Source organism: Lactuca serriola, chromosome 3 (genome assembly GCF_051521515.1).
Source record: "Lactuca serriola cultivar US96UC23 chromosome 3, Lser_US96UC23_V15, whole genome shotgun sequence".
Classification (NCBI taxonomy): domain Eukaryota; kingdom Viridiplantae; phylum Streptophyta; class Magnoliopsida; order Asterales; family Asteraceae; genus Lactuca; species Lactuca serriola.
This window is the reverse complement of record NC_136410.1, coordinates 244,329,662-244,352,161: the sequence shown is the minus strand read 5'-3', so window position 1 is coordinate 244,352,161 and position 22,500 is coordinate 244,329,662. Positions and strand designations below refer to the sequence as shown.

At 38.0% G+C, this 22,500-nt stretch overlaps 1 protein-coding gene across 2 annotated transcripts; it reads left to right on the top strand.

Moving 5' to 3' along the window:
- Positions 1 to 16,208: 16,208 nt before the first annotated feature.
- Positions 16,209 to 22,285, top strand: LOC145093818 (putative disease resistance RPP13-like protein 1). Of its 2 annotated transcripts, none has more exons than XM_079032073.1 (3): positions 16,209 to 20,094; positions 20,754 to 20,896; positions 21,964 to 22,285. In XM_079032073.1, the coding sequence occupies exon 1, from the start codon at positions 16,313 to 16,315 to the stop codon at positions 20,066 to 20,068; it is 3,756 nt and encodes a 1,251-aa protein (XP_078888199.1). In that variant the 5' UTR covers positions 16,209 to 16,312; the 3' UTR covers positions 20,069 to 20,094; positions 20,754 to 20,896; positions 21,964 to 22,285. The 2 variants fall into 2 exon arrangements, with proteins under 2 accessions (XP_078888199.1, XP_078888198.1); XM_079032072.1 differs by having other exon boundaries at positions 20,663 to 20,896.
- Positions 22,286 to 22,500: the final 215 nt, after the last annotated feature.

Genomic DNA, 22,500 nt, shown 5'->3' with positions numbered 1-22,500 from the left:
TCACCACGAACTCGTAATAACCATAAAGATTCTGGAAGGCCGTTTTCTGCACATCCTCCTTGTAACACCGTGAATTTTCAAAATAATTTTTCACAAATATAAAAACATTTCTCATTTAATTTTCATAAAACATGAAGTTTAAAATCCCAATTCATATCATACAAAATCCCAAGATCATATATATATCAAAAATCCCATGCGTGTGTACAGATCAAGCCGGCGCCTTCCCACGGTCATCGCTAGTACCTGAAACAACAACACTAACACTGTAAGCACAAAGCTTAGTGAGTTCCCCAAAATACCACACACATAACACATATTAGCCACTCGAGGCTATAACTCTATGGGTCCGTGCACCCAAACTCTATGAACCCTCAGGTTCTAACTCTGGGAACCTTCCGGTTCCAACTCTATAAACATGCACAACATAAATCACATAGAAATAATGCAGTACAACACATCACATACACATAGCATACAAATACTCTGATCACATAACTCTGGTTACCTACTCAAGGTAAAGTATAGTGAGAAGACTCACCTCACGTATCTCGGTAACTCACGAATCCTGGAAATCCCTCGTGCTCGATCCTCCGAGCTCTAATCCTCCTATAACATCATATGTCTCTAATTAACACTTTTATCACTAAGGTTGACTATCCCTAAGAAGTCAACACAGGTCAACTCTGGTCAACGGTCAACGGTCAACTTTGACCGGACTCGGCGAGTGCACTAGGGCGACTCGGCGAGTCTAGATGTTTTCACCAACTCTCTAGGATTCCCTTTTTGACACGTCGAGTACTCCCCTGACTCGACGAGTTCCACCTGGTAAGAATCGCGGGGCCACCCCTACTCAACTCGCCGAGTCTCAAGAACAACTCGGCAAGTCCCAGTTCGACTCAGTCCACCTGTCAACCCTCTCTAACTCGCCCTGACTCACTGAGTCAACCTATAACTCGGCAGGATCACTCACTGAGCGATTTAAGGGCAATCTTCAAGCTACTCGCCGAGTCTGTTCGTCGGACTCGGCGAGTCCATGCCATGCAACAACCCAAACTTGCTTCTAAGGTCAGATCCGCCCCAACAATTCATAGATCTGGCCTTCCTAAGCTGATTCATCACGTAAAGTCCTTATCTTGGTGTTCATAACACACCCCATGGCTCATAAATGGTGTTTTGACCTTAGGCATAAGGATTCCAATCCAAAACCCCCATGGATTCACAAAAAGCTTGGGCAAAGGGACACTCTGGACCTCCAAGGGTCCAGATCTATAATCTAAATCGCTTAAGGGACCAAGGAAGCACTAGATCTAGCCACAAAAGGGCTCAATAAGCCCTAAATCAATATAAACATCAACATAGCAGAGAATAGCTCGAAGATAGTACCTCAAATGTGATGTTCTGGACCCCAAACCCTCAGGAAGTAGCTTCTCTTGCTTTCCCTTAGCTGATTCTCCCTTTCCCTTGCAAGATGACACCTCCAAGATCAATAATGGCTTCCTACTTTGCTCCAAACGCTCACACTCGCTAGGGTTTCACTCAAGGTACGGGTGAGCACAAATGATGGCCTAAAGGCCCTTTAAATAGGTCCCAAACCCAAGAAATTAGGGTTTCATTAAACAGCGCGGACTCGCCGAGTCCAGGCGCAAACCCGCGTCCAGAATCGCGATCCTACTCAGCGAGTCTGAGCTCCAACACGCCGAGTCCCCTTACAAAACATCAAAATTATAAGCATAAAAGATACCTGAAAATCCGGGCTGTTACACTCCTCTTTGACCCACATCTGATGATAACCCGAACATTGATCGATCTTGGAAAACCAAGATGCACCCTGGAGCTGGTCAAACAAATCATCAATCCTCGGGAGTAGATAACGGTTCTTCACCCTCAACTTATTTGGCTCCCGGTAGTCAATACACATCCGATGTGACCCATCCTTCTTCTTCACAAATAGGATTGACGCTCCCCAAGGAGAACTACTTGGTCGAACGAACCCTTTGTCTAACTGCTCCTGCAACTGTGTAGACAACTCTTGCATCTCTGGAGGAGCTAAATGATATGGTGCTTTGGCTATCAAAGCCGCACCAGGAACTAAGTTAATCCTAAACTCCATCTGCTTCTCCGGAGGCACCCGAGGCAAATCCTCCAGAACACATCCTGGTACTCCTGTACAATCAGAACATCATTGAAAGCCGCCTTACCCTTATCCCGGGTATTCATAGCATCGGCGACATATCCGGAACAACCCTGATGAAGCTAGCGTCTGGCCCTAGCTGCTGAACATAGAATCGGCCCACACTGAGCTCTCTCTCCTTGAACCACTAACTCTCCGCCACTTGGGGTCCGAATACGTACCATCCGATGCTCTCAATCAATCACTTCCCCATTGGGGCTTAACCAGTCCATCCCTATAATAACTTTGTTCCCGCACAAAGGGATGGAACCAAATCAATCGGATACTGCTCGCTGAATATATCTAGGACACAATATCGATGAACCCTCGATGTCCGGACAGATCGATCATCCACGATTTTGACCTCTAAAAGATAATGCAGCTCCCCTAGAGCTCTAATGAACATCTTGTTGAGCGCAAGATATACGAAAGATCGGGTAGCCCTCGAATCAAATAATACTAACGCAGGGATACTGTTCACGAGGAACGATCCTATAATAAAACACACAAACATATGCATAAAAATTAACATAAATAAAGAGATAAGGAGAAGATACATTCCCGTCACCACATCAGGTGCAACACGAGCCTCCTTGGTTGTTAGTTGAAAACCCCTGCTCCTCACAACAGGTGCATCCGCCTTGGCTTGGCGGACATCAATAATTTGTAGAGTCGACGGAGCGGGGTGCTACCATTGGTCCCACTGCTGCCAAACTCAGATAGTTGGCCTTCTTATGGCCCGTCGAATTTCAATGGAAGCAAATTAGGTCAGATGTCTGGGTGGTGGTGGTGGTGGTAGCAGTGTAATCCCTACTAATATTACCCGTCCGACCGCACTTGAAGTAGCCATAACCACCCACCCTACACGCCCCATCATGCGTCTTGCCGTACTTGCAACAACGGCTCTAGTCCTACTGGCCCCTCAATCTCGAGTAAAAAACCTTCGGCCTCTTTCCCGAAATCACCGAACCCTGAATATGATTTGGCTTCCTCTTCCTCTCCATCTATAAATCAATCTCTCTCTCTAGCTCTCGTAATCATATCATCCAGTGCCTTGCAACCGGATTGGCTCATAAACTGTCGAATATCGCTCCTCAACATCTCATGGTATCTCTCCTTTTTCCTCTCCTTATCCGCCACATACCGCAGAACCAGCAACGCCCTCTCGCAGAACATAGTTGTGATCTCGGCCACCGTCTCAGCAGTCTGGTGAAGGTCCTAGAACTCCCTCGCCAACTGATGCACCTCAATCACCGGTGCAAACTCAAATCGAAATCTAGTCACAAAATCATCTCATGTCATCGAATCAACCGCCACATCACCCATAGGGCGCCCAACCTCCTCCCACCAATATCGAGCTCTGTCTTTCAGAAGACAGGAGGCAAGTTTGACCTTTGCCCCATCGAGACAAATTCTAGTACATAAGGCATAAGCGACATTCGCTAACCATCGTCTTCTCACGACCGGGTCCGTCTCCCCAAATTACTCTGGAGCCCTACATGCTCGGAACTCCCGGAAGGTCAGAATGCAAGCTCCCATCAATGCCACCATATCAGATCGAAAACTGCTCAAACCCTCATCCAAAACTCAAGAATACCCTCCTTGACTGTACCAAAGAAGTCTGTTCGAGTATGTTACGGGTGATCTCAGACGAAATGAACTCCGGCGTTTGATCATTCAACTGCCCGACTCCAGAACCTGAGCCTGAGCCCTCACCAGCACCAGAGTCACTAACCGGTCTTCTCGAAGAGTCAACATAATGAAAATAGACCATACAAACCATCAGAACAAGCATAAATATATGTCTAGGAGTCTCATACTCTACAAGCTTCCAGGTATCATGCAACTCTCCTTAACTCGAGTATGGATCCTCTGCTTCCAGTAGTACGGGCCCATACCACCTTCCACATCTATCCGTAATTTCCTCAAAATTTCCTCTGAATCCTCCAAGTCACTCCCTTATCCGTACACACAACCCTCAACAAGACAAGGTCCTAGCACTAAATCTCTTCCTAGACATTTCCTAGGGCAATCACCACACCACTCTCCGTCATCAGCTACAGAAGGAACTCCCTCTAAGCCCCCTCTAACTAGTTCACGATTACAATTACATATCACCGACACCAGATAATTCTTCGAATGAAAGGTCCCACACTACAACGGTTGGACTCAAACAAGAGCTGCACAATAGAGTTAAAACCTAACATTCTAAAATTATTTAGTCTCAATAATATGTAACTTAACATATTCGTTTACTAGTTAGTTGAAGCTAATGAGAACTCCTAAAATCATAAAGCACGCATCATTCGAGCATTGAGTAATCAAAACAAACATAACCTAACAGGTCATCCTATCACTGACTGATCAGTACTAGCATGCAAGTCCATAACTTTACTCCTAGGGTAAAAAACTATTTTACCCTTCCCTCACTGGCCCAACTAAGCTGTCCCAAAATCCAATAATAGACCAAGGCCGAAAAATTGCCCAAGTCATAAACCTAAGGCCCAACCATGGCCCAACAGACACAAAGCCCAAAATCCAGTTAAGGCCTAAAGTCCCAAAGAATCCTGAGTCCAAAAGGGCCCAAAACGTTGAAAGTCCATTTCATCGAGTATGCTCGATGTACTTCCTCGTACGCGCGGCGTATGAATGTTGACTAAAAATGGGTAGTTAACCCAGTACACGCAGCGTACCAGGTATTACACCCTGAGTACCGGCCAGAGCCCCATTCTTCCAATTTTTGTCTTAACCACTTAAGTTCGTAATGTCCAAACCTCAAATCTATTTCATTTCAATGTATTAATGCATAAAGTTAGCAAATTTATCACCTTGCATGTATTAATGGGACCCAAAACCTAAATTTGTCAGTTAAGACCCATAATAAGGACTCTAACTCATGCATGGACCAATATGTTTCATCAAGATAACACCTTTTTACACAAGGAACTGTTGGATTAATGTCTAAGTCCATAACTATATTTGGTATGTACTTGACCCGACCCGGCATGGTCCATTTGGGTTGCACTTCACCGACACAATTTATATGGATAATCTTTTGAGAATAGTATGTTTATGATTAATATTAATATATTATAAGTTCTAATATATTATCATGGAATCATATTATTTAATTAGTATTGATCAAGAATTAATTTATAATTAATTAAGTGATCAAAAGGAACTAATTAAATATGGACTCTTATATATATGGAATGGGCCAAGTTCATTTAGGTTGGGCTAAGCTTTCATGGATAGTCCATGGAGTGTTTAACCCATGGATCCTAGGAAATGATAGGTCATGGGTATTAAGGTTTAACCCTAATCCTCCATACTATATAAAGATGTCCTTGGTTAGTGAAATGGGCACTAGTGTGGATACACTAAGAAGGGCTAGCCAATTTCACAAGAGAAAACCAAGTATCCATATTCTCTAAAGTATTCCAAGGTGTCTTGGTGATTTGTGATTCCACTTGAGGCTTCCACACTATTAGGGCTAAGCTCTTAAAGCTTGAAGACATCAAGCTACATCAAGAGGTATGTATTCTATCTTGTTACATTCATAGTTTTTGTATGCTAGATTAGGATAATACATTGGATGTTCTTATTTGCATGTATAATAGAGAAAACATAGATCCAAGGTATTTAGGGTTGCATGTACACTTAGGAGTGTTAGAATGCTCAAAACCCAACAGTGGTATCAGAGCCTAGGCTTGTTTTCTTGTTATACCTGCAATAGAAGCTGAAAAAACGAATTTGGTGCTGTCTGATCATCAGACTCGGCGAGTCCATCAGAGGACTCGGCGAGTCCATGCCTAAAAATTGATGAATTCGATCCAACTCGCCGAGTTGGTTCATGCACTCGACGAGTTGGACCCCCAGACAGCATAAACTCGACTTTTTTGGCTAGAAATGGACTAGGAACATTACCCTAAGTTGTTTTTGAACTTATAAACTTATTTTTTGATGTGGTAATGTTCATGCTAATCCATTTTAGAAGATAATTGTCAATAGATTCATGTTTTGTATTAGTTTAAGGTTTAGACTAATTACATGAAAAAGTTTGATTTGAATTATCTTGTTCTTATGAGTTGCTTAGATTAATAGAAAAGTTAATTGAAATAGTTGTTTTCAATCCATTTTAATCTAAGAGTTGAGTATAAAATGTGTTTGTGTAACTTGTCCTCAAGTTACATGAAGAGTCACATTAAAGACTCATAAAACTCATAAAAATTGGCAATGGTTACAAAATGATGAGTCTTGTGTCATTGAATGATTTTTTATGACTCCATAACTTGTCCTCAAGTTATGGAAGTTCAAGAGTCACTTCATTAAAAGAAAAATATGTAACCATAATTAAATCCATAAGTTATAAAATAAAGAAAAAGTTAGTTCTTTTATTAGTTTAAAGTCTTCCATAACTTGTCCTCAAGTTATGGAACTTGAAGAGTTTTTGGATTAAAACTACTTTAAACACATAAGTTATGGAATTAATTAGTTTTGAATAGTTTCAAAACTTTCCCTCAAGTTTTGGAATTTGAAAAGTGTTCCTTATGAATACTTTAATTCCAAGTTAGCCCTTAGAATTTTAAAAGTTAAAATTCAACCCTTATACTTTATAATATTATAAGTTAATAATATATATATATATATATATATATATATATATATATATATATATATATATATATATGTATAAGAGTAAAGTCAGTCTTACCGCTAGTACGCCTCATTCACGAAGCCGGTCTATAAGGTGGGTATAAGGTTGTTGCCTATAAAATGGCAACTTAATGGGTGTCCACTCTCACCCACCGCTTGCTTGACTGGTGGAGGGTCGTTAGCCGAACGGGTTTGACAAGACTATAATTCTCCTTCATTAAAAGTATTAATGATAATACTAAGTAACTAAACTCTTAATAATACCCAATCTTAGTTACTTAGGAAAAATGTGAATAAGGTGCTAACCCATGAAATTACACTTTACACTTTGTCTAAGTCGTTAGTGGAGCGTGTGTGGTTAACCGGCACACTAACTTGGACTTAACAAGGTAGGTAAAGGGTGACTTAATATTTATCATAGTATCGATGGAGCGTGTGTGGTTAACCGGCACATCGATTGAGGGGTAATTTATTAAGGGTACCAAGTGATTTGCATGGTTACTTCACACCTTGTTTTGTGATCCTCGGCATCCCAGTCACAAAACCTGAAGGGCACACTCGAGATTGAAACATGCCTTTGAACAGTTCAATGAATCTCAAAGATCTAGGAGTTTCAAAACCAATTAAAACCTAATAATACATTTCGTTTATCTTGGTGGAAATTGGTGAATCGTCATTCACCTACCTTCAAATATTTTATAGCTTGGATTACGGCATACCTCTTCTAAGTTATAAAATAGTTTGTTGGGTCCTAGCCTTAATATTTCATATTGGGTGTCATATTAAGGACTTTAAATCAACTATCTTGAATATCTCCCAAAAGATGTCTGGTTTAGACACCTATGATCTTCCCAAATCTCTTGAAACAAGGTTTCCTAATGAAGATGATGTCCCATGGATATCATACTTCTTTCTCGTCCTCCAATTATTCTCCCTAACCCACAAGTTCTTGAAAAAGTTTAAGGTCACTCAAGCCTTATTGGAAAGGCAAGGTCAAGGTGTGGTCACATCTTGGAGATGTAGTCACATATTGACAAGCCGGGAGAGTTGGGTGTCAAAGTCTTGAGAAAGTTGGTGGTTCAATCACTTTCTAAGTCGCATAGTGAGTTCTTTTAGAACACCTATGAAACAGACTATGACAAGACCCTTAATGATCTTATCTATTTGTTAAGATCAACTTCCTTAAAACTTGATGGACATTGACAATAGTGACATAGGAAATCCCGGAAAGCATTCTCTTCCCAATGGAAAGGGATCGGCCATAGTCAACTCGGTTGACCAAATGGTAAAGAGAAAAAGCTAAGTCCGTGATAGTCCCGTGTACCATTATCAAAGGGTCCATATGTTTGTATTGCCAAAGAAAGGGGCATTGGTTGCGAAGCTGCCAAATTTACCTAAGGATGTTAAAGTCAATAAGTTTGACTCTACTTCAGGTAAAGTCCACTATCTAACTCTGTTAAGTTTCTATTCTGAGATTCTTGATACTTGATGTGACTGGGTCACATGGTGATGTTTTAAGAATCAAAGAAAAAGTGGAGAAACTTAAAGAAAGAATATGATGAATCTGATCGCATAGATGGATTTCTATCGCATAGTTTGAAAAATCGGATTCTTGAGCTACTTCTTAGGAGTTATGAGATATTGCTTAAGGAATAGATAACAACAAGTTTTCATATGGATTGTAAGGATAAGTTTTTCTGCAAAGTTTTAAAATAAAAGAAAAATTTTTGATTTTATTTATTTTAAAATATCCTTACAATGGCATTTAAGGAAAAATTGTTGCTTATATGATTCCATTAAAAGCAAGAGTGGAAATATGAAATTGATTCTTTCATTTGTGGTAATGTCTAGATTTACCAAATAAGGAAAGATTCTCATCACCCAAGTTTCAATTGGACCGGAACTTGGAATCATGCAAGTTGTATAGCATGATGAATGAAAACTTTCAAGTTTTGGAAAATTAAGACTAATTACTTGTTCACATGGATGTGTGAGTCAAGTAAAGGACTAAGGGATCGAGTACACATTCTTGTGCACTGGTCAAGTCCACCACAAAAAGATTGATAAAACTATTCGTCATAGTTTACTAAAGCACAGTAAATATGATTATACTTACAAGCTTAAGTGTAATTCTGAGACATTGGAAAAGGGTTCCAATGTAAGGCAGAGCGAATAAGAAGAATCAAATTAGGCAGAAGGATAAAAGTTTCTCAAATCTGAAAAGATGGGAGAGTACTTTAGTATCAGTTTTTTTGATCATCTTAATGATTAAGAAACCATAGCACAATTAGTTCTCTATGGAAGTCTTAGTGCATTCTTATGACTAAGAAGAGGGATCTTGAATTGTTGAAATGATTAAATCAAGAAGATGAGTCATACTTCATTCCAATACAAGTCTTAGAGTCATACTCCAAGATTGTCATTTGAGTGACATGTCTTAAAGAAGGTTAAAAACACTTGTCAAATGTAAGAGTAAAAGTTTTCTACTCTTGTACATTTGAAATTGGTAAGTTGTGATGTTTTGGATAAAACAAAGACCAACTTAGGCCAAATGTGTGAAGTGTTTGTCTTGATTAGAATCCACACTGTCTCTTGGATGTTTGACAAGGGAGTCTTATAGGTTAAGAGGACAGTGGGAGTCTTAAAGGTCTTGAAAGTCTCAAGAACTAATCAAGAATAAAACCTGAAGGTCTTCCCTAGCACACGACTTGAGGTTTATAACCTATCGTGTTGACATATCTGTGCCCATTCCAGTTAAAGTTGGCTTTGCATATGAGTTCTTAGAGTTCTCAATTGGTTACACAACTACTTGGAAGCAATGGCAGGCCCTTGAACTGCCAGGTGGCAAGAAATTAAGATTGAGTTCAGTCCATATGAGTTTGGATTTGTCATTATCCTTGTCTTGTGACTATGATTTTGACAATTCACATGGATAAGAACACATACACCATTAAATCTAAGTGTCATAAGGTTTCTCTCCGATTCATGAAAATGATGGTGAGGAAACACTTTCACTAAGTAGATTTTAGCTAGATAGCAATTGTGATATTTGCATTCTCAAAGTCGTTAGTGGAGCGTGTGTGGTTTACCGGCACACTAACCTGGACTTGTGAGAAGTGGCAAAAAGGTCTAACCATTATGATTACGGCATACCTCTTCATAATTGTTTAGACTCACAAGTGTGTTATCTAAGGGAAGGTGTATGATTTTGATAAAGTCTTATCAAAACAATCTAGTATCAGAAATCTGAACTTTGGTAAGAAAGTCAATGAAGTATTGATTTCTAGAAGTCCAGCTGATTTCTGGGTACATGTCAAAGCTAGTGGGAGCATAAGTGTTATGCTAATAATCATCATGTTAGTGGGAGCATGATAATTATGATAAGTATTGCAAGTTAGCAATGTTAATTATAGAAAAACAAAAATTTCAATTCGGAAAGAGTTGTTTTGCTATAATTAAGGGAGAGGAAATTATACTTCATCTCAAATCTATAAGCTTAGATCGTGAGGTTTTAATCATTTAGTCAAGGATATATATGAATTTCATGTTGGAATGGCTCAACATAAGGAAATTCTGTATACGGGTCCATTATTTGCATTCTAAAATTCGATTATGATTACGACATCCCTTTTCATAATCTGAATTATGAGAACTTGGCAAATAGAAATGGAAATGTTATAGCAAAAGACTGGATTCGTCTTTATGTGAGACATCATGAATCGTGTCCCATATGCTTCGGATATAGGATCGATTACATGTGCTATATTCATCCTTTCTAAAATTTTCCAAATGCCTGGGGCATTAAGAAGGGAAAAAGGTTTAGAACTGGATATGACTAAAAGGATTAAACAATTGTCGAGAACAATCTAAGGTTTACCAAAGATTGGTTGCTCAAGGATAGTTGGAAGTGTAGTGATAATTCTGGAAGGACCATGTTGACATAGTCTGTAAGGAGGCAACTCTTGTTCAGAAGTGATAGTCAAAATGGAATCTGGAAATGTTTCAAAGTTAGAAATTATTCAATCTGTGTAAGATTAAGGAAACTTAATGAAAGAAGGATGTTTCCAAGGAGATGATCTCATTTGGAATGCCCTGTAATGTTTGTTGTCAAGTCTTTATGACTTTGTGCATAATCATTACAAGAGGATCAATGCATATAAGTTTAGAATCTAACAGATTTTAGTAAATGGCATGAATTTGGAATTCTTGCATTTGCGGTAAGGATTGAGTGTGAAAAGAGAATCATTGAAGTTATGTTCAATTGATCTAGTTCACAAACTAAAGATCATAGACAAACATAGTATGCATACTTGGTGTATGGCATGACTAGTGTTTAAGAAAACATAGTGTACATGCTTGGAGTATGGGACAACTATTGTTTTAAATTCAAGAATAAAGTTGATAGCTGAAACAGTATACAATGAATAATGTGTAATCATATGGTGATAAATAAAAGGTGTTTTATTTATGTTCAAAGGGTTGATACCATATTGGATTCAATTATTATTGTGTTTCACTTTGCATGTTTTGACTTCCCGAATAAACTAGGTTATTCTTCCGGAATGACTAAGTTATTCAAACCATCCACAGTCGGTCATATGTTGGAAGTAGATATGAATTAAGACTGTCATGGGTTGGCTTGTAGAGGTCTAAGGTGTTGGACAAGGGCTACAACACTCATGAGTGCTCATAAGTTCTGAGTATTGGATTCAACCCACGCTCATTGGAATCACTTCATGGATTTTATCACGAGTGATCATGAGACGATAATATCTTATATTCTTCAAACCTAGAGATATGAGTTGTTACTATGAGTTGATAGTACATTGATTGCACGAAAACGCATACGGTAACTCGGTGTTATAAAACGTGCCTTTGTGTGTGATTCAACAAGTAGTAGAACCAGCCATATGAGTCGAAGTTTATCCGTTCCTTTTACCTTCGGGATAAAAGCGATATCTGTGGGCCCCTCGATGATTTGATGATGACAAATGGAAGTGCTCGGCCGGGCCAAGACTGATTTGATTTGTTCAATTAGTCAGTCGTCATAAATCGAAAATCAGGAAACAACAAATGGACAGAGAGAATGATTATAATCCATGTCTCAGTCCATATGATATCTAGAATGGAGGAATATATGATCCCTTATCTAATGGACAAAACATTGACAAAGGTCAGAGTTCACCGACAAGGTCAGAGTTCGACAGCGGCTTTAAGAGCTACGATTGCCAGTTAGGTTTGAAGTCATACGCAATAATAGTTTTAGACTTATCCAAGTGGGAGACTGTTAGATTAATGTCTAAGTCCATAACTATATTTGGTATGTACTTGACCTGACCCGGCATGGTCCATTTGGGTTGCACTTCACCGACACAATTTATATGGATAATCTTTTGAGAATAGTATGTTTATGATTAATATTAATATATTATAAGTTCTAATATATTATCATGAAATCATATTATTTAATTAGTATTGATCAAGAATTAATTTATAATTAATTAAGTGATCAAAAGGAACTAATTAAATATGGACTCTTATATATATGGAATGGGCCAAGTTCATTTAGGTTGGGCTAAGCTTTCATGGATAGTCCATGGAGTGTTTAACCCATGGATCCTAGGAAATGATAGGTCATGGGTATTAGGGTTTAACCCTAATCCTCCATACTATATAAAGATGTCCTTGGTTAGTGAAATGGGCACTAGTGTGGATACACTAAGAAGGGCTAGCCAATTTCACAAGAGAAAACCAAGTATCCATATTCTCTAAAGTATTCCAAGGTGTCTTGGTGATTTGTGATTCCACTTGAGGCTTCCACACTATTGGGGCTAAGCTCTTAAAGCTTGAAGACATCAAGCTACATCAAGAGGTATGTATTCTATCTTGTTACATTCATAGTTTTTGTATGCTAGATTAGGATAATACCTTGGATGTTCTTATTTGCATGTATAATAGAGAAAACATAGATCCAAGGTATTTAGGGTTGCATGTACACTTAGGAGTGTTAGAATGCTCAAAACCCAACAGGAACATCATAAGGGGTTACGATATAGCATCCTAGCTCTTGGAGTATTTCAAACTCCCAAAGAGAACCCAAAAGACCATAATATGCTAAAAAAAAGCCCTAATCTCAATCTAACACAAAGAGATTACAAGATAAGATGTTTATACCTTCTGGAGCTAGCAAACTTGATGAAGATTTCGGATCTACAACCTCAAGTCCAACCAAAGCTTGGTGATCACCAAGCACCACCTTCTTCAATGCACACAAAACAACACCAAAATTACTTCCAAAGCTCAAGAACACAATATGGGAGGCTAAGGTTTTGATCTTAGGGTATAGGAGGTACAAAGACTGATAAGAGGCATAATGAGTTTATATAGGGGTAAAACTCTAAAGATTAGGGTTTTTAGCTGGCTAGAGTACGCCCCACGTTGTTCTACGTATGCCCAACATACGTGGGTGCATCCGCGATCCATCAATGAGCTAGTAAGTCCGCGTTGCTGAGTTGATGTGAGTGCGAGCTAGAATCTGGCTGAGTGTATTCTCACGACGTGAGTAAGGGTTGCTCACGACGTGAGGGTCAACTGTTGGTATGTTGACCGTTGACTTTGACTTTGACCATTGACTTGTCGACCTGGGTTAAACTTTTGGACCAAACGGCTGGATTTAGGGTCTTAGACTACGGTTGGACGTTGTATGATTTGATAGATGATTTTTACATTAATTACGTAGCTGTGAGCGGCAGTTTAGTTGACCTCATGATTCAGGTGAGTTTTCTCACTATATTGAAGAATGTTAGATGTCTGTGTGACACTTGCATGTGCTAATGTGGGCTAGGCCCAAGTATATGGCTAGGCCCAAGTATGTGGGCTAGGTCCAATGGCACGGGCTAGGCCTTAGTATGTGGGTTAGGCCCAATCACATGGGATAGGCCCAATAACATATATGATGTGCTAGGTCTAGACTTGTATGGTATATGATATTTTAGGGGAACTCACTAAGCTTTGTGCTTATGGTTTTGTGTTTACATGCTTTAGGTATTTCTGGTTCACAAAAGGAGGAGCTCGACCATTGACTTGTCGACCTGGGTTAAACTTTTGGACCAAACGGCTGGATTTAGGGTCTTAGACTACGGTTGGACGTTGTATGATTTGATAGATGATTTTTACATTAATTACGTAGCTGTGAGCGGCAGTTTAGTTGACCTCATGATTCAGGTGAGTTTTCTCACTATATTGAAGAATGTTAGATGTCTGTGTGACACTTGCATGTGCTAATGTGGGCTAGGCCCAAGTATATGGCTAGGCCCAAGTATGTGGGCTAGGTCCAATGGCACGGGCTAGGCCTTAGTATGTGGGTTAGGCCCAATCACATGGGATAGGCCCAATAACATATATGATGTGCTAGGTCTAGACTTGTATGGTATATGATATTTTAGGGGAACTCACTAAGCTTTGTGCTTATGGTTTTGTGTTTACATGCTTTAGGTATTTCTGGTTCACAAAAGGAGGAGCTCGACTTGATCGCACTGCATCCCCCGAAGTTTATTTTCCGCATTGACTTGAACACTTTGATGTTTTGAGAATGTTTTTACTATGTTTATCTTTTGGAATAAATAGTTGATTGATTTCGGAGTAATTAAAATGAAAATTTTTATCTATAATTTTTGGAACGTTACAAAAAGAAGAATGAGAAAAAACTGAAATGACACAGAAAAAATGAAAAATAAAAGGTGACTACATCTTGTGGTCATATGAAACAAAAGAAAAAGAAGAGAGTGAGAAAACCTACTAATTCTATTAATGATTTACATATATGACAAGATTCGACACATTTTTTTTAGTCCTAAATGCATATCAACATATGTTTTTTCCTCAAGTAGAAAAAGCACTTTCATGGGGAAATTTAGATGTTATGGTTTATCAGATAAGTGGGTTGTATTTGAAATATTTCCATTTAAAAAGATTGTATTTTACAAGTTGATATAAGTTGATATAAGATGAAGCTGCTCATGGATATACACATGAGGATAGAGTAGTTGATAACATTTGACAAAAGATTTGGAAAGATTTGTGGCATGTTTATTAAGTGCCTATAAAGTTGGGTTTTTAAATTTAACCAAGTACAGTATTTATTGTTTTTTTGACATTATATTTTTAGTGACTTTAACAATAAAAGATTAACGTGATGATAAATGATATAAATAAAACTTTAAGGGATTATGAACGTTAAAATTTAAAAAGCTAGACTTGATTCAAGAAGGTTAAATAACCACGGGGACCGTTCTTGTTATTTACTCTAAAAAATGGACCATTGTTGTACTTGTTCTCAGCTTCCTGTCATTCCCCATTCTTCTCCGACGGGTTTTGTTCCCACTCCGGCGAATCAACCTCTGTGCTCGCCACGTGCTCCAGTGCCGGTTGGTTTTCCACCTCAAGCGGTTGAGTCTCCACCATTTAGGGAACCAATGCTGTAGTTCCTGCTCCTAAGTCCTCTGCCTAGCAAGAAGAAGACGGAGGTATATAAGAAGCTATGTCTCCCGGTCTCTACGTCTTCATTTCATTAACCGGTTTATTTTCTGAACTTTTGTATGAGACTCATGAACAATCGTACATCAATCTGCATCAAAGTATGTAACTAGGGCATAATTACAGTCAGACCTCACAAATTTTCTTCTTAAATATCGATTTAGGTTTCGTTCAATGCATATATGCAACTTGATCTGACCACTTTCCTTTAGTTATAACTTACATTCTAAGCATGAAAGAGCTAAAAAATACTCATTCATGTCACCATTTGTCAGCATCGAGAATCTGCCCTTTCATATTGTCTTTCTTTCTTTTCTGCCATTAAATACCACATCAACGCATAAGCTCTTGTTTCTTTGGAACTGAAACTGGTATTGTATGCAATGAAGGTGGTTTGGTCTCTAAGATCCATCTCTTTCTGGAACACTAACAATGAGAATGCAATTGGCAACCTCTACATTTCATGTTCTTGACTTTAAGCTCAAATGGTTTGGACGATGAAAACCCATCAAAGAATGGAAGGCTAACACAGTTAAGATAACATCGATTTAAGCAATATAACTATAGGAGAAGAAGGTGGTGACCATTGCAGAAACAACGGTCAACTTGTTTATTTATTGGTATAAAAATTGGGTCAAAGTAACATTTACATCTTTTGTAAGCAAACTTTTAAATATAATGATTTGGTAAATATATATATTTGTAGCTACTTTCCTTTAGTTAAAAACTCCAATACTGTGTATCTGGACAATTGCAACTTGCAACTTTAGGGGCCACAAAATTTTGGTGTGGATTTGTTTCATCCACATCTCTACAATAAGCAATAATTCAGATTGTTCTCCCTGTATAATGATACATTCTCCAGAATAAACAATTATTGATACATTCTCTCTCTGCATCCTTTCATCCAAATCTCTATTTTATATTCTCTGCTCTAACAATAAAGCAATGGCTGAAATCGTTCTTTCTGCATTCTTGACAGTAGTCTTTGAAAAGCTGGCCTCTGAAGCCTTGAAGAAGATCGCTCGCTCCAAGGGGATTGATTCTGAGCTCAAGAAACTGAAGAGGTCATTAATCCAGATCAGATCTGTGCTTAATGATGCTTCTGAGAAGGAAATAAGTGATGAAGCTGTTAAAGAATGGCTGAATGGTCTCCAACATTTGTCTTACGACATAGATGACCTACTTGATGATTTGGCAACCGAAACTATGCATCGTGAGTTGACCCACGAATCTGGAGCCTCCACTAGCTTGGTAAGAAAGATAATCCCAACTTGTTGCACAAATTTCTCACTAAGTAGTAAGATGCGTAACAAGTTAGATAATATTACCATCAAGTTACAAGAACTGGTAGAGGAAAAAGATAATCTTGGCTTAAGTGTGAAAGGTGAAAGCCCAAAACATACCAACAGAAGATTACAGACCTCTTTGGTAGATGCATCTAGCATTATTGGTCGTGAAGGTGATAAGGATGCATTGCTCCATAAGCTGCTGGAGGATGAACCAAGCGATAGAAACTTTAGCATCGTGCCAATAGTTGGTATGGGTGGTGTGGGTAAGACGACTCTAGCTAGACTTTTGTATGACGAGATGCAAGAGAAGGATCACTTCGAACTCAAGGCGTGGGTTTGTGTTTCTGATGAGTTTGATATATTCAATATAAGCAAAATTATTTTCCAATCGATAGGAGGTGGAAACCAAGAATTTAAGGACTTAAATCTCCTTCAAGTAGCTGTAAAAGAGAAGATTTCAAAGAAACGATTTCTACTTGTTCTTGATGATGTTTGGAGTGAAAGCTATGCGGATTGGGAAATTCTGGAACGCCCATTTCTTGCAGGGGCAGCTGGAAGTAAAATTATCATGACGACCCGGAAGCAGTCATTGCTAACCAAACTCGGTTACAAGCAACCTTACAACCTTTCCGTTTTGTCACATGACAGTGCTCTCTCTTTATTCTGTCAGCATGCATTGGGTGAAGATAACTTCGATTCACATCCAACACATAAACCACATGGCGAAGGTATTATCGAAAAATGTGCCGGTTTGCCATTGGCTTTGATCGCACTTGGGAGGTTGTTGAGAACAAAAACAGACGAAGAAGAATGGAAGGAGTTGTTGAATAATAAAATATGGGAGTCAGGAAAGGGAGATGAGATTGTTCCGGCTCTTAAACTAAGCTATAATGATCTCTCTGCCTCTTTGAAGCAGTTGTTTGCATACTGCTCCTTGTTCCCAAAAGACTATGTGTTCGATAAGGAGGAGTTGATTTTGTTGTGGATGGCGGAAGGGTTTTTGCACCAATCAACCACAAGTAAGTCTATGGAACGCTTGGGCCATGAAGGTTTTGATGAATTGTTGTCAAGATCATTTTTTCAGCATGCCCCTGATGCCAAATCGATGTTTGTGATGCATGACCTGATGAATGACTTGGCTACATTTGTTGCTGGAGATTTTTTGTCAAGGATGGACATTGAGATGAAGAAAGAATTTAGGAAGGAAGGTTTGGAAAAGTATCGCCATATGTCATTTGTTTGTGAGGATTACATGGTTTACAAAAGGTTTGAGGCATTGAAAGAAGCTAAAAATTTGAGAACATTCTTAGCATTGTATCCTGGGAAAAAAGAAAGTTGGAGAATATTTTACTTATCAAATAAGGTCCTTGATGACTTACTTCTTGAGTTACCTTTATTAAGGGTCCTCAGTTTGTGTCAACTTAGCATAAGTGAGGTACCTGAATCAATTGGTAGTTTGAAACACTTGCGGTATCTTAATTTATCTCAAACTAAAATCACACATTTACCGGATAATGTCTGCAACCTTTGTAATTTGCAGACGTTGATTGTTTCTGGCTGTTGCAGTTTGGAAAAGTTGCCCGACAGCTTCTCAAAGCTTAAAAATTTGCGGCATTTTGACATGAGGGATACTCCATGTTTGAGGAAGATGCCCTTAGGGATTCTTGAGTTGAAAAGTCTACAAACTCTTTATGGGATGGTTATTGAAGGAGGCAATGGATTTTCAGTAACTGATATTAAAGATTTAATGGCTCTCCAAGGGAAAATTACCATTAAGGGGCTGGAAAAAGTACAAGGCTCAATGCATGCACAGGAAGCAAACTTATCTGAAAAGAGGCCAAGTGAGTTACATTTGCAATGGAGTTATGAATTTGATGGTTCTCGAAAGGAAACACTTGAAAAGGAGGTCCTGAATGTGCTGAAGCCTTGTAGTGATAGTCTAAAAGAACTAGAAATCGTGTCATATGGAGGTATAGAGTTTCCAAGTTGGGTTGGGGATCCCTCGTTTGGTCGGCTGAGTCGTGTTTCGATAAGAGGTTGTGAAAAGTGTACTTCTCTCCCGCCACTTGGGCAGCTACCATCGCTTAAGGAGTTGGATATTGCAGGGATGGATGAGGTAAAAGTTGTGGGTCAGGAGTTGCTTGGGACTGGTCTTGCATTCCCTTCACTTGAAAAACTATCTTTTTATTCTATGAAAGGTTGGAAGGCATGGTCAACCAATAATAATGGGGTACTTGTCGATACAACATTTCCATGCCTTCAAGAGCTTCGTATTGAAAGTTGTCCTAATTTGGTTAGAGTCTCACTTGAAGCTTTACCTTCTGTCAGGGTTCTAAGGATAAGTGGGTGCGGTCATGAAGTGGTAGGAAGTCTGGTTCACGTAGCTTCATCGATTACCAAGTTGGATATAAGAGCTATTTCAGGACTTAATGATCAGGTGTGGGGAGGTGTTATTGAGTATCTTGGGGCAGTTGAAGAACTAAGCATCTATTTGTGTAATGAAATAAGATACTTGTGGGAATCAGAAGCAGAGGCAAGTAAGATTTTTGTGAATTTAAGGACATTGAATGTATGGAATTGTTCAAATTTGGTGAGTTTAGGAGAGAAAGAGGAGGAGGATAATTGTGGGAGCAACCTAACATCTCTTACAAGCTTGTTTGTAATGGATTGTGACAGCTTGGAGCATTGCAGCTGTCCAAATAGCCTTAAGTCACTTTGGATTGAGCGTTGTAATAAATTATTGGAAAAGGAGTTGGTAGGAGGACGAGAGAAGCCTCTGATCAACTCAAACATACTCATGCTTGAATCTGTAATAATAAATAATTGGCCAAATCTGAAATCGATCACTGAATTGAGTTCCTTCAATCACCTCAGGCAACTCGTAATAATCAATTGTCCAAATATGGAGTCATTTCCTGACCACGAGTTGCCAAAACTCAGTGTGTTAACACATCTAACGATAGTAGATTGTCAAAGCTTGGATGCTTCCTTTTCTGGTGGGCTTTGGCCTCCAAAATTGTGTTATCTTAAAATAGGGGGGTTGAAGAAGCCCATTTCAAAGTGGGGCCCACAGTCTTTTCCAACCTCACTTGTTAAACTAATTTTAATGGGTGGACAGTCGGAAGATACAAGTAATTTGTGTCAGTTGTCCCATCTTCTTCCTTCATCTCTTACCTCTCTTGACATAGATGGATTTAAGAAAGTGGAATCAGTTTCAATGGGACTCCAACACCTCACCTCCCTCCAGCATCTCTCCATTTCTAAGTGCCCAAAGACCATAAATCTACCAGAAATGTTGCTGCCTTCACTTTTGAGTTTGAAAATTATCGGATGCCCAAATCTGAAAGAAATGAGTAGTAAAAGAGGCTGCTACTGGTCCCACATCTCACGTATCCCTTACACCAACATATAGTGAGAAGTTACAAACTTAATCTGAAGGTATGCTTCTCCCCCCACCTTGATAAATTATAAATATATATAATAAAAAAAATATTGTTAGTGTGTCGATATATATGGATGCTAAAATGCACATGCACTTGCTTATTTTTTCGCTTCTAGTTATTAAATATGATTGATGTTTTGTACATGGAAAGCCCACCATGAATTCCAAAATAAGTCAAAATGGTTAATTAAGAAGTCTAATTACTTCAATTTTCTAAAGAAAAACAGCAGATTCAAAATTCCAAAATAATCTGTGAATTAGGATTGATTGTAGAGTTCGCATTATTTGGTGAAGTTGTACAAGTTAGACTTTAAAATCTTTATACTAATACTTGAAGTACCAACAAACAATATGAATATGTTCAAATGATGAATCATTTTACATACATGAGGATTTTAGAATTATTTATTTTAAAATGTCAATTATTATGCTCCTCATTCATCAATCCATCTAACCTATGAGTAATACTAACTTAACTCATTACAACCTATTATTTAAAATGACATTGATCAAGTGTATGGAGGGAGGTTTCATTAAAAATGTTGATTTTGATTTATTCTGCAGTCTCTATTCTGCACTCTTTGCTTTCTGAAATTTTGGTCGGAAACTTTGAGAAAGTGAAATAAGTTTCAACAAGACTCCATTTTTCTCTCAGGCATCTACAAAAAGTGTTTCTGCCTTCACTTTCGAGTGTGAGGATCTATGGATGCCCAGAGCTAAAAAAAAAGTATAGTAAAAGAGGCAACTACTGGCCCCTGATCTCTCATATCCCCTGGAAATTACGAGTTTAATATGAAGGTAACCCCTCCCTCTGTTTTTCACTTCTTGTAGTTTATAGATCAATGTATGCATAAATTAGATAATAAGACTTTTGCTAATAATCAAATCTGTGGCTGGGCTAATGATTATGTAAGTTAATACTTTGCTATTTTGTTGATACATAATATTGTTGATTCAAAAGATAGATTATAATAGGATGCTGTTGGTCCTGAGTCTGCTCAATTATGCATAATAGCAACCTACTTTATGTCGGTTCCCAGTTTAGGCAATGTACTTTTTCATGCACTATATTTTCTATCCATTTTAGGACCAATTTTACAGGGGTTTTCTCTTTCCCAGTCATTTCGGCTTTGAAAAATGCTTAGAAAATAATTAAAGATGGAAATTTGTTTTTAGTTGAAATATACGTAGAAAGTCCAGATCATTACCATGTTAACATCTTAACATTACCTGGTAATTGAATTCTTATCTGAAATGAATGAAAATAAACGTTGGTTGCTAATGTGAGTAAAAGGAAAAATTCATTGCCTAAAATGGAAATCGACCTAAAGTAGGTTGCTATTCTTTGACTTTTCCCTATAAAGTAAAGGTAGTTGTATCACTTTGGTGTCACAATTGACAAAACTGTTTTAGGTTCTGTTTGTACTAAATATAAATGTGGAGGTAATGCTGAGATTCCATAGCTATGTACTCTCTAACTCCTCTAAAATCTAAATGTAAAACTGATGACAAAGAATGTAAATCCAGTCTATTTTAGATTCTGTTTGTGCTAAATATAAAGATTATGAAACAATAATCAAGATAAATTGTAGCTTCAGAACAAAATTCCAGCAGCAGTTATGAAAGTGTGCTGCTATTTCTTGAATTTAACCAGAAAATTTGTAGCTTTTCGTAAGAAAATAAAAACACAAAACAGGTGCTGCACTGTCAATGGGATAAAAGCTGCATCTTTTTTTAGTTAAATTTCTGTCGATTTTGTTGTCTAAATTCATTTTTAGTTGAGGAAATGCAAAATGTAGTATTCCTTTTGGGGTACGAAATACTACTTCTGAACGTTCTTTTTTTAAAAAAAAAAAAAAATGCAGAAGAGGCTTATTGTAAAGTAAGATGCATGTAAGGAGCATGGACAATTCTCTTCTTCAGTCGATGGTCACAGTCACACCAAGGGAGTGGGCCAAAAGCTTGCAACCAGCATAGTGATGTGCTTCTACAAGAGTATAATGATGATGAGGAATCAGGAGACGATGAGTAGTTTCTTTAATGATTGTTTTTTCTGAATAATTTGTTTCTTTCAATGAATTGTTTTTTTCCAAATGATTTGTTTTTAGTTAGATTTTAAATGATTGCTATATTGAATAATTGCTCTGTATTTAGACTATGGTATTAAAATTGATGTATTTCTTGAAATTTGGTTTTTTTTTTTTTTTTTTTTTTTAAATTTGTTGTTAGTTTTGGAAAATTAAAATAAAATTAAAAAATTATTAGAAATTTGGTTTCTACCCTTAGGTAGGACATGTCGCTATAGAAATTGAAACAAATTCAGACCTAATACCTATAGGAGTGAAATGTCCTCGTCGTTATAGGTAATAAAATTAAAAGTAAAAAGAATTTATTTAGTGATG